Genomic DNA, 15,646 nt, shown 5'->3' on the forward strand with positions numbered 1-15,646 from the left:
TTCAATTCATGTGCAAAAACATACCTTTATGGAATGTCTCCATTATATTGGGTCAATGAGTTTAATCACTACAACAACAAAAACTAATTAAGGGCAGTGTTATCTCTCTAAATCTCTTCTCATTAAAGAAGTCAAACCTCCTATGTCTTTTTTGTTATGTACTTCATTTGTTTTAAAAATAATTATTTAAAAACACATATATTAAGAAAAGTAATAAATTTATTTTGACAAGGTTATAATTATATTAATAGACAAAATTATTCTTGAATAAAAATGAATATATAATTAATGATAATTCAATTATGGGTGATATTGAAAAAAATAATTAACTCCATCTTGATATTAAAGATATTTTAAAATAACAATTATTTTAATTTATAGATTTTTTTTTAAGAAAAAAGAGTAAATAATAATATTTATTACTTCAGAAATTGAAGATTAGTGCGGTCCTACTATGCACATGAATAATTTGCACGAAATGAGGAAATTCCATTTAAGCAGATAAGATCAATATTAACAAAGAGAGAAAAAAAAAAAATCATGGTTAGCTAATTTTGTGGGAAGAAATTCCATTTGAGCAGATAAGATCATTATCAACAAGAAAAAAATAATGGTTATCTAGTCTTGTGGGAAGATTTTATTTTTTGAATTCTTGTTAGTAATAGATCATGTTACATAGTATATATCTAGGATAATTAATTGAGCTATCACCATTAAAAAAAAAATCACTTTTAGGCTTTTAGCGGTTATTTATATTTTTATTAACAATAATAAAAATAACCACTAATATATTTATCGGGGCAAAAAACTAAAATAAGCCAAGGAAAATTGTAAATTACCTAAATAAGCCAAAGTGAAATTCGTTTCAGCAATGAGCCAAACCATATATTTATATAATTCGAACCAATGTGGTTCGAACTCGAATCATTAATAATTCGAACCAAGCCAGTTCGAATTATAGAAAGAGTAGTTGGTTCAAGTAATTCGAACCAAGCTGGTTCGAATTACTTAGGGAGAAGCTGCAACATATAATTCGAACCAGACTGGTTCGAATTATAGGGAGAGATGCTGCATCAAGTAATTCGAACCAAGCTGGTTCGAATTACACAACAACTAATTCGAACCAGTATGGTTCGATTTAGTGGTAGACAGAGCAGTATATATAGGGTTGTAAACGTGAGTTGCTCTCATTAGAGGGTGTAAGATGGCTAGTGAGGAGAGTTTTGTTGTTTTAATTCACCACAGAGGATCCATTAAGAGGAAAACTCGTTCCGGTGTGAAGTTCACAGATAAGGATCCTCTATGTATTGTCGTGAATCCAACGACGAGCTATGATGACCTTGTTAGATTTGTTCTGATAAAACTTGGTCTGGAAGGTGCGAAGCGGGTAAAGAAGTTTTTCTACCGCATTCCAATCACAGTCCTGCAGGATACCGTGAAGTATGATTGTTTCACCATTGGCAGTGATGAGGACCTGCAAGTCATGTTTCTTTGTCGGAGGCAGTTTCCGGAGGTGAGGACACCAAAATTGTTGGCAAAGCTGGTTGATGTGGTATCCAGCTCAGGGGGTTCGAACCGGAATACCACCACTGTAGCCACGGCGGCCGGTTCCAGTTCCAGGCCTGCCGTTGCTTCTTCCTCCGTCCCTGTGTATGAGCCAGCAGTCCAACCTGTCGCCTCCCCGTCTTTTGATGTTGATCTCAATGACGGCGTAGGCGACGAGGTAGGATCATTTGATATTCTGTCGAACGCTTTACAGGGCGTTCCACCGGTTGGCGTCGGAGACGGATTGTTGGGTGATGCAGAGGAGGACGACGTCGAGCAGGATATAATTGACGATGACAGCGGCGATGAGGTTGGAGCGACTGAGCCTGCATTGGCGGTCGGTGGTTCTAGTTCTGGCACACAGCAGTATCCACCACATTTTTCCTCTTTGGACCTGGATGCCATGAGGCAGGAGGGGGTTTCAGGGCACTCTGTTGGATTCGGAGCTAGAGATGCGGAAGGGACTGCTGGTCTGACAAAGTTCCAAGTTGGTCAGCAATTTCAGGATAAAGATGAGGCCCTGTTAAGTGTGAAGACTTACAGCATCTGGCGAGGGGTACAGTACAAGGTAGTGGAGTCTGATCATCGTCGGTATGTGGGCAAGTGTTCTGAGTTTGGGAATGTGTGCACATGGTTGATTCGACTGAGTCTCCGGCAGCGCAAGGGCATTTGGGAGGTCAAACGGTACAATGGACCTCACACTTGTCTGGCCACATCCATCTCGAGTGATCACGGGAGTTTGGATTATCATGTGATTTCGTCGTTCATTATGCCAATGGTTAGGGCTGATGCATCCGTCAGCATCAAGGTGCTCCTGAATGCCACGACAGCACACTTTGGGTTTAGGCCGACTTACAGGAGGGTCTGGATGGCGAAGCAGAAGGATGTTGCCCTCATCTACGGTGACTGGGATGAGTCATACAATGAGCTGCCTAGGTGGGTGTTGGGAGTCCAGCTGACGATGCCTGGTACTGTTGCAGTCCTAAGGACAAGCCCCGTTCGAGTTGGAGGACAGGTAGATGAGTCTCAAGCATATTTTCACAGAATTTTCTGGACTTTTCCACCGTGCATCGAGGCATTCCGTCATTGCAAGCCCCTAATCAGCATTGACGGCACACATCTGTATGGCAAGTACGGGGGAACGTTGCTGATCGCGATTGCACAGGATGGGAACTCCAACATTCTACCTGTTGCGTTCGCACTAGTCGAGGGTGAGAATGCGGAGTCGTGGACATTCTTTCTCTCCCACCTTCGACAGCACGTGACACCACAGCCGGGTCTGCTGGTAATATCGGACAGGCATAACGGCATCAAGGCTGCGCTTGAGGCTCCTGACGGAGGGTGGTTACCTCCATCTGCCTACCATGCATTCTGCATTCGACACGTAGCGGCTAACTTTGCCCTTACCTTCAAGGGGAAGGACGCACGGAGGCTTCTAGTGAATGCAGCGTATGCAAAGACCGAGGTTGAGTTTGATTACTGGTTTGATATTCTGCGGTCTGAGGACCCGACGATGTGTGAGTGGGCAAACCAGATTGATTATTCCTTGTGGACTCAGCATCGTGATGAGGGGCGGAGATTCGGTCACATGACGACGAATATCTCCGAGTGTGTGAACTCGATCCTCAAGGGTGTCAGAAATCTCCCTGTATCCTCCCTGGTGAAGGCAACATATGGTAGGCTTGTGGAACTCTTTGTTCGCAAGGGGAGAGAGGCAGAGGCCCAGATGGGAACCGGACAACAATTCAGTCAGCACTTGGTGAAGTCCATTGAGGCCAACTTGAAGATGGCCAGGTGCTTCACGATGACTTTGTATGACCGAGATAACTCCGAATTCACCGTAGCAGAGACCACTCCTACTGGTTCTTTCTCGTTGGGTAGCTACAGAGTATCGCTTGCCTCTCGGACCTGTGACTGCGGGTACTTCCAGGCGCTTCATTTCCCGTGCCAGCACGCACTTGCATGCTGCGCCTACTCACGGGTTACCTGGTCCTCTTATGTTCACAGCGTGTATCAGATTAGTTCAGTGTTCAGTGTGTACCGGATGGGATTCACACCATCGATACCGGAGGGCTTCTGGCCACCTTACGACGAGCCCACCGTGATTCCGGACCCTGCCAAGAGGCGTGCGAGAGAGGGTCGTCCGAGATCCACTAGGATACGGACGAATATGGACAAGGCAGATCCGAACCGGCCAAAGAGGTGTGGCCTCTGTCGCCAACCCGGACACACCCGTCGGAGGCCAATGGTCAGCTGAACGTCTCAAACCCTGCACCCTGCAGGCCTAAACCGAGGAAATCGCCAGAAAATCCATGACTGAAGTAACTGAAGTGGGCCCGCTAGCTTGATAACATTCCTGTTCGCCACTCGGCACATGCACCGGTACAACCATGCCAGTGCTGCAGAACCCCAGCTGTAGGTCCCCATATCCTCCAGCCTAGCTACAAACGGAAGCCATCTGATGTGAATGCGGTTGCCGGACTTGTCCGCAAACAGCTGCGTGCCCAACAACATCATGATGTACGCACGGGCATATCGGCGCACAGTCTCGTCATCGGCTCCCTCGGGGCACTCACCAAAAGTCTCCTGAAACCAGCTGCAGTTCGTTCACTGCGTACTTCTGAACCTGGCTAGGAGGAGGTATCACTCCAAGCAACTCTTGGAACCACTCCCAGGCTGGACGCCCACCCTGGATGTATATATGGAACTCTGATAGGCAGCCGCTAACGTAACGCCCGTCCACTGGCAAACCCAACTGGTATGCCACGTCCTGGAGTGTGATCGTGCACTCTCCGAAGGGCATATGAAACGTGTGCGTCTCTGGACGTCATCGCTCGACGAATGCACTGACAAGGGCCTCGTCTAACCGGAACCATCTATCGTTCAGCCTTGCAAGATGGTATAGACCGGCCATCTGCAAGTACGGAACGTATCTGTCATCCAGTCGCATGCCCTGCTGCCGGCGCATGCTCCTGATGCATCGCTGAGGCTGCGCATGAAATGCACGGCAATGTTAGAACCAGCTTAATAAACAACGCCAAAAACCATCAACACGATAAATCATCAACAAAACATTATACTAAGTAAAACCGCATCAAAATACATCAACAAGAACCACATGCAAAACAAACCAATAGACCGCACAACTAAACCGCTAACATAGAACAGCTTAAGTAGAACCACTGACATAAAACCACTAACATAAACCACTAACATAAACCACAAACATAAACCACTAACTTAAACCACTAACATAAACCACTAACATAAACCACTAACATAAACCACAAACATAAACCACTAACATAAACCACTAACCTAAATCTCCTACATAAACCACCATCTAACCCGCATGCAAAACCACTAAATCACATATAGCGCTAGCACGAAGTTAATTCTGTACTAACCTCCTCGTTGATGACCCCGGCTATATGAGCAACTCCGTCCAAGCGATATAACCGTGCCGGATCGTCCCCCATCAGCAGAGTATTCCGTTCAGGTCTTCGTTGGAGAGAATCTGGGTCGTTTTCTCTGGAATTTGGTGGGGTAGGGCAAAGGAAGAATGGTTCGAATGAGGCTGATTCGAACTCCTTATATACCCAAATCACGAGTAATTCGAACCAGGTTGGTTCGAATTACTAAGGAGCCACTTCAAGGGTAATTCGAACCAGGGTGGTTCGAATTACATGGGTTCATTTCGAATGCATAATTCGAACTACCCCAGTTCGAATTATATTGATTCTGAGTTCGAACCACCCTGGTTCGAATTACGTTCAACGTTTCTCTCACCCTAATTCGAACCACCCTGGTTCGATTTATTAAGGATTGTAGTTCGAACCACCCTGGTTCGAATTGCATTAAAATAGTGTTTGGCTCATTGCTGAAACGAATTTCACTTTGGCTTATTTAGGTAATTTGCAACTTCCCTTAGCTTATTCTAGTTTTTTGCCCTATTTATCGACAATTAAATATTAATTGTCTTATATTTTATTGTTAAAAAATTTTAGTAATAATTATATAATTGTTGACAAAGATCTTTTTATTAGTAGTAAAAAATATATAATTGTCATTATAACATATAATAATAACAACAAATATATAATTGACACAAAAATATAAATAAAATAAAACATTTAGTAATTATTATATTATCGCTATTAAAAGTGATTTTTATTGTAGTGCTGCTAAATTTGTTAATAATAGATTATGTTATATATATATATAATTGAATTACTCAATTTGTATGGTTAAGTACGATTTTGGTCCTTAAGGTATAGGCCAAAAAAATTTTTTGTCCCTAACCTTTTTTTGTAAATAAAATTGGCCATAAGATTTAACTTGGTTTTAAAATTGTCTTTTTACCAAAATTTTAAATTTTATTCTCAAATTACCCTTAACTAAAAATTATAAAATGAAAAAGAAAAAAAAAAAGAAAAAAGGACAAAGAAAGAACGCAGATGGGAAGAAGAACCGGGGGGGGGGGGAGAAGAAGAAGAAGAAGGGGCAGCTCCCACTCTGATGTGGTCTTCTCCCTCGGTTGCTCTCTCCCGAATTCATTGTCTTCGTCGTTCTTCTTTTTGCTGAACTCAACGGCGTTAGAAGCTCGGTGATGGCTTTCTTCCGAATTCGTTGTCTTCATCGTCCTTCTTGGTGAATTCAACGGCGGCAGTTTGGCAACGGCGTTAGAAGCTCAGCGATGGCACAGCAGCCCCCCTTCTCCTTCTCCGATCTGTTCTTCCTCTTTGCCCTTTCTCGCTCCGCTCTCTCATCGATGGTGACTGCTCCGCGCCGCTGCTTAGGGTTCCAATTCTGCTTTTATTTCTGATTTACATTGTTAATCACATTAATTCTAATTTTGTTAATCTATTGTTTCCAATTCTGATTATGTTAATCCATTGTTAATCACATTATTTCCAATTATGATTCTGTTTTTTATTTTGTTAATCCATTATTCTTCTATTTCTATTTTTTTTGCTTCTGTTTTTTATGCTTCAGATTCTGCTTATGTTTGTGTTGTTATTTCTGTTTTCAATTATGCTTCTGCTTCTATTTTCAATTCTGTTTCTGCTTGTATTTTTTCTGCTTCTAATGTTGCTTCTATTTTCTACTTCTTGTTAATGCTGTGAACTGTAAATTTTTTTCATTTCTGCTTATTGCTTTGTTGATTTTGTTGTTCTTTGAAATGCAAATTTTGTTGTTTATTTTTGCTTTATTTCTGCTTGTTGATTTAAAACTTCTATTGTTATTCGCTGTTTCCTTGTTTGCGGGTTCTGTTTTGAAACTCCCATTGTTGGAGAGTACGCAGTTTCAATGGAAGTGGCCAATGAATTGGTTGCTGGAGATGTTGAAGTTGAAGTTGAAATTTGTTGTTTGTCTTTGTTTTCTTTGTGATTCTTTGAAAAAGAGAGAAAGAAAGAAGGGAAGGGGCGAAGGAGAGGAGAAGCCGAGAAGCAGAGCAGAATCGAGAGGGACAGGTAAGTGAGATGGTGATAGGGTGAGGTGAGGGTATAATTGTCCAAAGGACGATTTTAAAATCAATTGGATCTTAGGGACGATTTTGTATACAAAAAAAAATTAAGAACGAAATAAATTTTCAGTCTATACCTTAAAAACCAAAATCTTATTTAACCCTAATTTATACGAATTCCAAAGATTATGATGCAAAATTTATATACTTCTTGTGAAGAATTTTATTTTAGTGGCACAAGCTAAGTGCGTTTGGTACGTGCATTATATATCGCTTTCTTGTAGATTATCACCATATATTTTATCATTGTTCATATAGAATGGAAAAGTAGAGGATATCCAAACTTAAAATGTCAATTTACATAATATATGTGATGTAATTTTCAATTGTTTGACTCTTTAACTTGCACTTACACCAGTATAGATTATTCTTCCTCGTGAGGAAATAATTCTTCCAACAATTTCAAAGTCCAAATGACTTAAATCGTATTAATTAATCTATTTAGACAAAAATTTCAATATGTTGAAAATTTCGAAGAAAAATAAATAAACTAATTATAGCAAGGAAATAATTGAGTTGACATATTAATTTTGATGTGACAAAGTAAGATTCACCGATTGTATATATACATATTTACTATTGAGCAAGTTGAATTAGTGATCCATCAATATTATTTCTCCTAACAAATAATTAAAGAGAGAAAATTAAACTAGAAAACAAGAGATCAAAAAGATATTCGAAGAATTTAGGCTGCGTCTGCTTCTAAGAATAGGACAGGACAAGACACCGAGAACATGACAGGACAAGACACTGATGGACAAAAACATAAAATTTTGTGTTCTTGTATTCTGTTTGGTGATAAACTATAACAAATTATGAAAATTTAATTTATTCTCATTTTTTTATTCAAAAAATTTGAAATGAAAAATATAACAATGAAAAATTAACAAGAATAATGAAAGAAAAAATAAAAAATAAGTTGTGTCCCTTGTTAGTGTCTCTATGTCCTTCCTGTCAGGATGGACACAAAATACACTAATTCAGTGTCTCTGGACACATTGTCTCTGCCCATGTCTCCTCTGTCAAACACAATTTTGTGTCTTAGTGTCCCTGTCTCGGTATCCTGTCTACTTTGTAAACAAACACAGCCTTATAGAGTATGCATGCATGATGATAAGATATAGTGCCTTCGATGGCTTAAAGAATATGCATGATGATTAGCTAGGGTTTTGCTAGTTGATTAAATATTTTTTTTTTCAATATTTTAAACTTTTACTGATTTACTCTATCAAAAATGTAATACACTTTTTTTATTTTATTTAGGCAAAATTATCATCATTTGAATTTTATTATCCGAATAATCGACTCAACTACAGAAATTAAATAGCATAAAAAAAGACAAATAGAAGTCTTTTTATCATTTTTTAATTTTAAAATTCAAGTTTAAAACCTATAATTAAAAGACTAATTTGCTGCAATATAAACTCAATTAAAAAAAATTTTGTTAGTCCATAAATTACTATATATACAAGATAATATCTAAAATGTAACATTACTTAAACAGACGAATAAACTAATAATTCCATCGACTAAAGTTAGTTATTTTTCGTTTAACTAATATTGTCCTTAGAATACTAGTTAAATAAACGTGTACTATTTTAAGAAATAAAAATCAATAAATAAATGGTGAGAGAAATTCATTTTCGATTTTGACACACTATTGATGACTTTTGTGGCAACTAAGAAGCAGGAAGCGTGCTTTGTGGTTACTGGTTACTACCTGCCTGTGTGCTCTGTGGCCACTATATATCCACTCCCATCCCAAAACTTAAAAAAAAAAAAAAAATCTTTCATTGTATACAAATATTTGATTACGCATTATTATTATTTTAACGAAAATATTTGACACTCATTGATTTAAATGTTTTTATTAATATATTATTATATATAATTAAAAAATAGTGTAAAATTATTTTTTTATACTTACACAGAAATTAAACTTTTAGAATAAAAAAAATCAAGAAAACACAAATTGCACACAACATAACAACCTATACGTGGTGCTTATTTATAGGTATGAAATACTAATAAAATTGTGTTTGACGGATAAAATATAGTCAAACATATTATGTCTAAAAATATTAATAAAAAATATAATTTATTTTTTATTTTTTTATTATTTTTGTTAATTTTTTATAATTATATTTATTATTATTATTTTTAAATTTTTTAAATAAAAAATAAATTTAATTTAATTTTTATAATTTATTTTAATTTATTACTAAATAAAATATAAAAATATTAATTTTTGTATATTTATTATTTATATTTTTTTATTTTTAATATTTTATTCTATTTTCAGAACCAAACATATTCATGGCGACAAACTTCTTGTTAAAATCTTCTTATTATTTATTTATTTATTTATTTTCCTGTTGTGCTAGTTGCTGTTGCATTTCTTAGTGCTGCTAGCTCGGTGCTCCAAAAGCAAAATTATTATTAATGATATTTTGTGGTTGAAAATGAATATATAATTAGTATATTAAGATTTTGAGGGACACGCCGTCAAATTGTCTTCCACACGTGCTGCTACCAAATCTTGGATGAATCTTCTTTCTCTTTTCCCTGTTGGCATCTTCCTGCTTATACAACTTTACTTCTCATGAAACACTAGCTGTTAATTTATATTTGTAATTTTTGCAACAAAATCATGCATACATACATGAATCAAATTGTTAAGTTTTCATTTACCTAAAATAAAAGAATGGTTAGGTTTTCAGTGATGTTGAGAAGGAAATTGGAATGCTATATATTTTAGTTAACTTTTGATGATCGCATAAATAATGAAGATATTTGGATTAATAAAAAAAATGTGGTAAAGTACTTTAATTTACAATGTATTTCGTTCTGATTTTTAACTAAAACGAGAACTTTAGTGAAGTTATAAAGTTTAATATCATTAATTTTTCAAACAATTTTTAGCATATTGTCAATTTTCATTATGAAGTTGTTCTAATTTAGAACAATCGCATAAGGTAGTGTTTGTTTTGAGGTACTGGGACAGAGATTGAGAGATTGATACTCAATATTATGTTTGTTGGCTTAAAGACTGCTACTAAAATTTCTGTCCAGTCCCTAAAATTTTAGTATTTCAGTACCTCCAAAAAGTAAGGACATAGGGGACTGAAATTTTTAGAGATAGAGATTGAAACTTTAATAATATTTTATACTTAAAATACTCTCATTTCAATTAATTAATTCTAATTTTACCTTTTGTACAAATTAAATTAAAATTTTATTTTTATTTTAATTTATGTCTCCCACTTTGCACCAAACAGAATACTGAGATTTATTTCTATCTCTGTCTCTTAGTTTCTGTTTCTCAGTCTCAATCTTTCAGTTTCTGTCTCTCCACCAAACGCTACCTAATAGAATTTCAAACCCCACTCCTTTTAAAAAAAAAAATGGCTAAAAAGAAGGGTTTAAAAATTAAAAGTGATTCACATCTTGTTTTGAACTTGTTTTAAATAATTTTATCGTTCTTAATTAGTACACCTAAAATCCTACTCTAGAACTCTAAGCATCGAGTATAAAGTGTTTTTAAATAATCAAATATGACTTTTAATAATGTAATGTCAAACTTGATAAGATTTTGCTATACCCAGCTTTCCTAGGACACCAAGTGTCATATTTGTCCTTCTATATGAATCCTTAATGCATGTTATATGCATATGTATGAGTAACATCACCATCACTTTATTTATTTATTTATTTCACTTTTTGTTGGGGTGTGTGGCATTTTATCCAAGAAATATTAAAATTAGCTTCGCATAAGGACTTGAATATGTCAATTCCATATATGGTCTAAGTAGTGTGCATAGCAAAAGTGATCACTAGGTTTGGTTTCCAATAAGCCACTATTAAAAATAATAAAATTAAAAAATATTATACATAAGGTGTCCAGAACCAAAGAATTTGGCCTTCCATGACATGGACCATCATTTTCATATGTTCTTTCCATTGGCTATATAGCCGAAAACTCAAATTAGTTAACCATTCCAAACTACTCATTATTATTACTTATTATGATTATTGTTAAGGCGTGCTTGCTTTCAACAGGCTGGGAAGATTGCTTGGATCTACAAAAGTACCACTAAGGAAAAAACGATATTTATAAATGTGAGAAAATTCCTGTGAATAGAACTTCTCAGAAATTTATTTTTTTCGAGAGACATTTATAAAGGTTCAAATCTTGAAAAGAATTCTTAAAATTTTCGAGAGACATTTATAAAGGTTCAAATCTTGAAAAGAATTCTTAAAAAAAGCACGCTACACATCCATGTAATCATGTAACTAAGTTGGCCCAATTCCGAATAGAGTCACGCGCATTAATGAAAGTGAAAACACGCGCCCGCTCATTACGCTTCTTCTTCTTCTTCTCACACTCGTTTACGCACGGAGCGTCTTCTTTTTCTTTGCCTTCTTCTTCGCGTTTCTCCTTCTCCTCCTTTTTTCGCGTTCCTTCTTTTTCACGTGTTTTCTCTTTATCGTCATTCTTTTGTTGTTGTTGCTGCTGTATTTTTTTTTTCTTTTCCTCCTTCTCTCTCTGGTGAAGAAGCAGTAGAAAGTGAGAAAGAAGAGTTTTGAATAGTGTAGAATGAACCAAACACAGTACTCATGGTGAAGCGAAAATAATACAATTGTATAGTATTGAGTGAACGAAATATAATCCATTATATAAAATCAAATTCAAATAACTCTGCCTATAATTTACATATTATCAATTCAATTCAATTCAATTCAGTACACCTCCCCCCATTTAATTCAATTCAAATTAGCAATTGCATTCCATTCAATTTGATTCAAAATTGAATAATCCAAACTTTGTTAGTTTGATTCGTTTCAGAAGAGTAATCCAAATCGCTCTCCTGTTTACCAAAAAATTATGAACCCCTACACACTGAACCCTAAACCCTAAACCCTAAACCCTAAACACTAAAACTAGAACCATGAACACTGAACCCTGAACCCCTAAACCCTAAATCCCTAAAACTCTAAAACCTAAACCCTAAATCCTACACCCTAAAACCTAAACCCTAAATCCTAAACCCTGAACCCAAATCCTGAACACTGAACTCTGAACCCTAAATGCTAAATCCTAAATCCTAAACCCTAAACCCCTAAAACCCTGAACCCTGAACCCTAAACCCTAAACCCTAAACCCTCAACTATGAACACGGTGAACCGAAATTAATACACAGGACAAACCAAAAGTTTGAAACAACTGAACCCCTGTACATTGAACCCTGAACCCATAAACCCTAAACCCTAAAACCCTAAACCCTGAAACCCTATCGTTATTCTTTTGTTGTTGTTGCTGCTGTATTTTTTTTGTCTTTTCCTCCTTCTCTCTCTGGTGAAGAAGCAGTAGAAGGTGAGGAAGAAGAGTTTTGAATAGTGCAGAATGAACCGAACATAGTACTCATGGTGAACCGAACACAATACTCATGGTGAATCGAAATCTTAGTTATGGTGAACCGAAATCTTAATTACGGTGAAACAATTATATAGTGCTTAGGAAAAAAAACAGAACATATTGGTCTAATTTTTGTTAGACTCCTTTCTGCGGTCTGGTGAAGAAGCAGTAGAAGGTGAGGAAGAAGAGTTTTGAATAGTGCAGAATGAACCGAACACAGTACTCATGGTGAACCAAAATCTTAGTTATGGTGAACCGAAATCTTAATTACGGTGAAACAATTATATAGTGTTTAGGGAAGAAAACAGAACATATTGGTCTAATTTTTGTTAGACTCCTTTCTGTGGACCGAACCGAAAAGTTACTCACATTTACTTAGAGTTACTCACAATTACTGACACTCACAATTACTCACAGTTACATATTATCAATTCAATTCAATTAAATTCAAATGTACACCTCAGTCCATTCAATTCACTTCAAATAAAATTAGAAATTTCATTCCATTAAATTCGATTCAGAATTCAATAATCCAAACCTCATCAAATTGATGCGTTTGAGAAGAATCATCAAAATCACACTCATTCAACTGATTTGAAGTTGATTCATTCATTGTTTCAATTCAAAAGTGCAGATCGAAGAAGAAAACGAAGAAGAAGATGAACGACGAAGATAATTGCATTGAATCAATCCAGATCCATAATGCAGAGAAGAAAAGCGCGAAAGAGGAGAACAACAAATTTAATTAAGTTGAAGAAGAAGAACATGAAAGAGGTTTATGTTGTATGAGAAGGTTTACGTTGAGAAACGTTGATAAAACAAAATAAAAAATTTATATAAATTATAAATGGCGCGTGTAAAACAAACAAGGTGTGGGGGCGTGGAGTGAAAGTTACATGGATAGCATCCATGTAACTTTTACATGGATAGCATCCATGTAACTTTTACATGGATGTAGAGCTTTTCTCTTAAAAAAATTGTATCCTTTACCACTTTTAAACTTCTCAATCTTAGGTTCTTTCGCCTATTATAATAATAATAATAATAATAATAATAATAATAATAATAAAAGCGAATATAACGCTCTTTAAATTATTGGTTGTATTAATTCCAATTTATTTATGCATTGTTTTTTGTGTGTTAGATTAGTATTATAACGCTGTGTTGTCCTCGCTGTCTAAATGCTTTGCACAGAATATTAAGTTCTTGTGAAAAGAAGAATGGACAAAAATACACATAAATTTTCACATTGTGAACTAGTATACACTCTATTTTAATGAGTCAAGTATAAATACCACTATCAAGTTCCGTCAGTCATTTTTACCTTTCTATCACCTAAGTAATTTTACCTTTCTATCACCTAAGTAATGTTTCAGATAGTAGTGACAATCAAGTGGCATGTTATTTGTCATGGTGGCTCCATCCATTGTGTAGTCCCATTTTATAATATTCCTCAATTCTTGATTAATTCCATAAATTATTTGCAACATCTTCTTCATCTCTTCTTCATCCTTCCATTTGCTTTCTTCTAAATACTTCCATTTACTTTTTTTACTATTCTCCTAAATTTTCCAATTTTTTTTAGCATCAACAACTTCATTAGCCAAAATAAAATAATTACACTTCAATTCAACCTTCAGTATTCATAGATTCGAGAACATTTCACATAAGATGCATAGTATTTATCATCATAAACAGAACAAGAAATCATCATAACAGACAATGAAGAAACAATCTCCCTAGGTTTCATTCTGTCGCAGACTCAAACACCACTGCATCAAGTCCATGCAAACACTTGCCGTTGTTGTAGTCGAACTTCTTCTTTCTATTCTTTAGAGCAAAAGAGGAGCCACCACAAGCACTTACACCAGTTTAGGATATGTTCTTTCTTCATTGATATTCTGACATTTTGATACGTTAGGATTTACAAATCTCCAATATGAACTAACGCGAAGAAGATTTTAAAAAATCTCATTTTAACGTTTAACCTCGTATTTATTTTTATTTATTAAATCCAAGTCACGCATTGTACAAAGCCACCATGACAAATAACATGCTATCTGATAGTCACTATTACCAGAAAAGTTACTCAGACGACAAAAGAGTAAAAATGATTAAAAGAGATTGATATCAGTGTGTACACATAACTGATTAAAATATTGAAATATACATTAGTTTACCGCGTGAAAATTCATATGTACTTTTGTTTATTCTTCCTCTCGTAAAATTTAGATTATATGAAATTCTATACACTTTTTTTTTTTGGTAAAATAACAACGTGCTTCAAGAATCGGAAAAGATTTGAGTATTCTTTTTCTTATAATTTATATTTTTTCAATACATAAATAGACCAAGCTAGTTTGGCTTTGCTATTGAAGATTTCAAAGGCATTTTTTAAAAGAAAGCACTTAGGATTTTCCTTCTTTTATTTAAAACATTTTCTCCAAAAGATGTACAACAGTAAAATTCTGCAAAATCTTAGAATGAAATTTGTTTCAACAAATTCATAGAATCATAATAAATGATGTGATAGGGGGTGAAATGTTTGTATAAGGCATAAGGCGATAATTAGATATAGGCTGAAAATGAGATTAATACCCAAAAAGCTCAGATAATAGTGTGACCTAATAGAAAGTGACAGTTTAAATTATGCATGAGAGAGTCATAATTGAGAGCATATATATAACTTCTTATAATAGATAACTAATTTCCTAATAATAACTACAAACGACTAATATAATTATTTTATTGAAACCAATCTTGATTCTCCCTCAACCTAAGAGGTCAAAGAAGAAAAGACCCTAGGTCTGCTACTTTCATGAAATATGGAAAATAATGCACTATTATTTTGCTTCTGAAGTACCTACTCCGTAACAGTGAATCATTCTATTATCTTAATTCTTCATTATCATACATGAGTTTCACGTGGTGCATTTTAAGACATTTTAGACGGGTGACACTCTAAGCTGACTTGAGTCCAATTTAATTCAACAGCTAATTGACAATCGATATTTCAATTCAGCCTTTTTAATTTGTTAGACTTCGTATTAGAGTTTGCTTCTTTGATGTGGATCTAGAAGTAACTAATAGAGTACCTATTATTAGACTTTGACCCCCCAAAATTGATCAGAATCAGAAATTGATTTGAGATCCAGAGA

At 35.4% G+C, this 15,646-nt stretch overlaps 1 protein-coding gene across 1 annotated transcript; it reads left to right on the forward strand.

Moving 5' to 3' along the window:
• The first annotated feature begins 2,413 nt into the window (after positions 1-2,413).
• On the forward strand, positions 2,414-3,802 carry LOC112757852 (uncharacterized). The gene has a single exon (XM_025806403.1). The coding sequence runs from the start codon at positions 2,414-2,416 to the stop codon at positions 3,800-3,802; it is 1,389 nt and encodes a 462-aa protein (XP_025662188.1).
• Positions 3,803-15,646: the final 11,844 nt, after the last annotated feature.

Source organism: Arachis hypogaea, chromosome 6 (genome assembly GCF_003086295.3).
Source record: "Arachis hypogaea cultivar Tifrunner chromosome 6, arahy.Tifrunner.gnm2.J5K5, whole genome shotgun sequence".
NCBI lineage: Eukaryota > Viridiplantae > Streptophyta > Magnoliopsida > Fabales > Fabaceae > Arachis > Arachis hypogaea.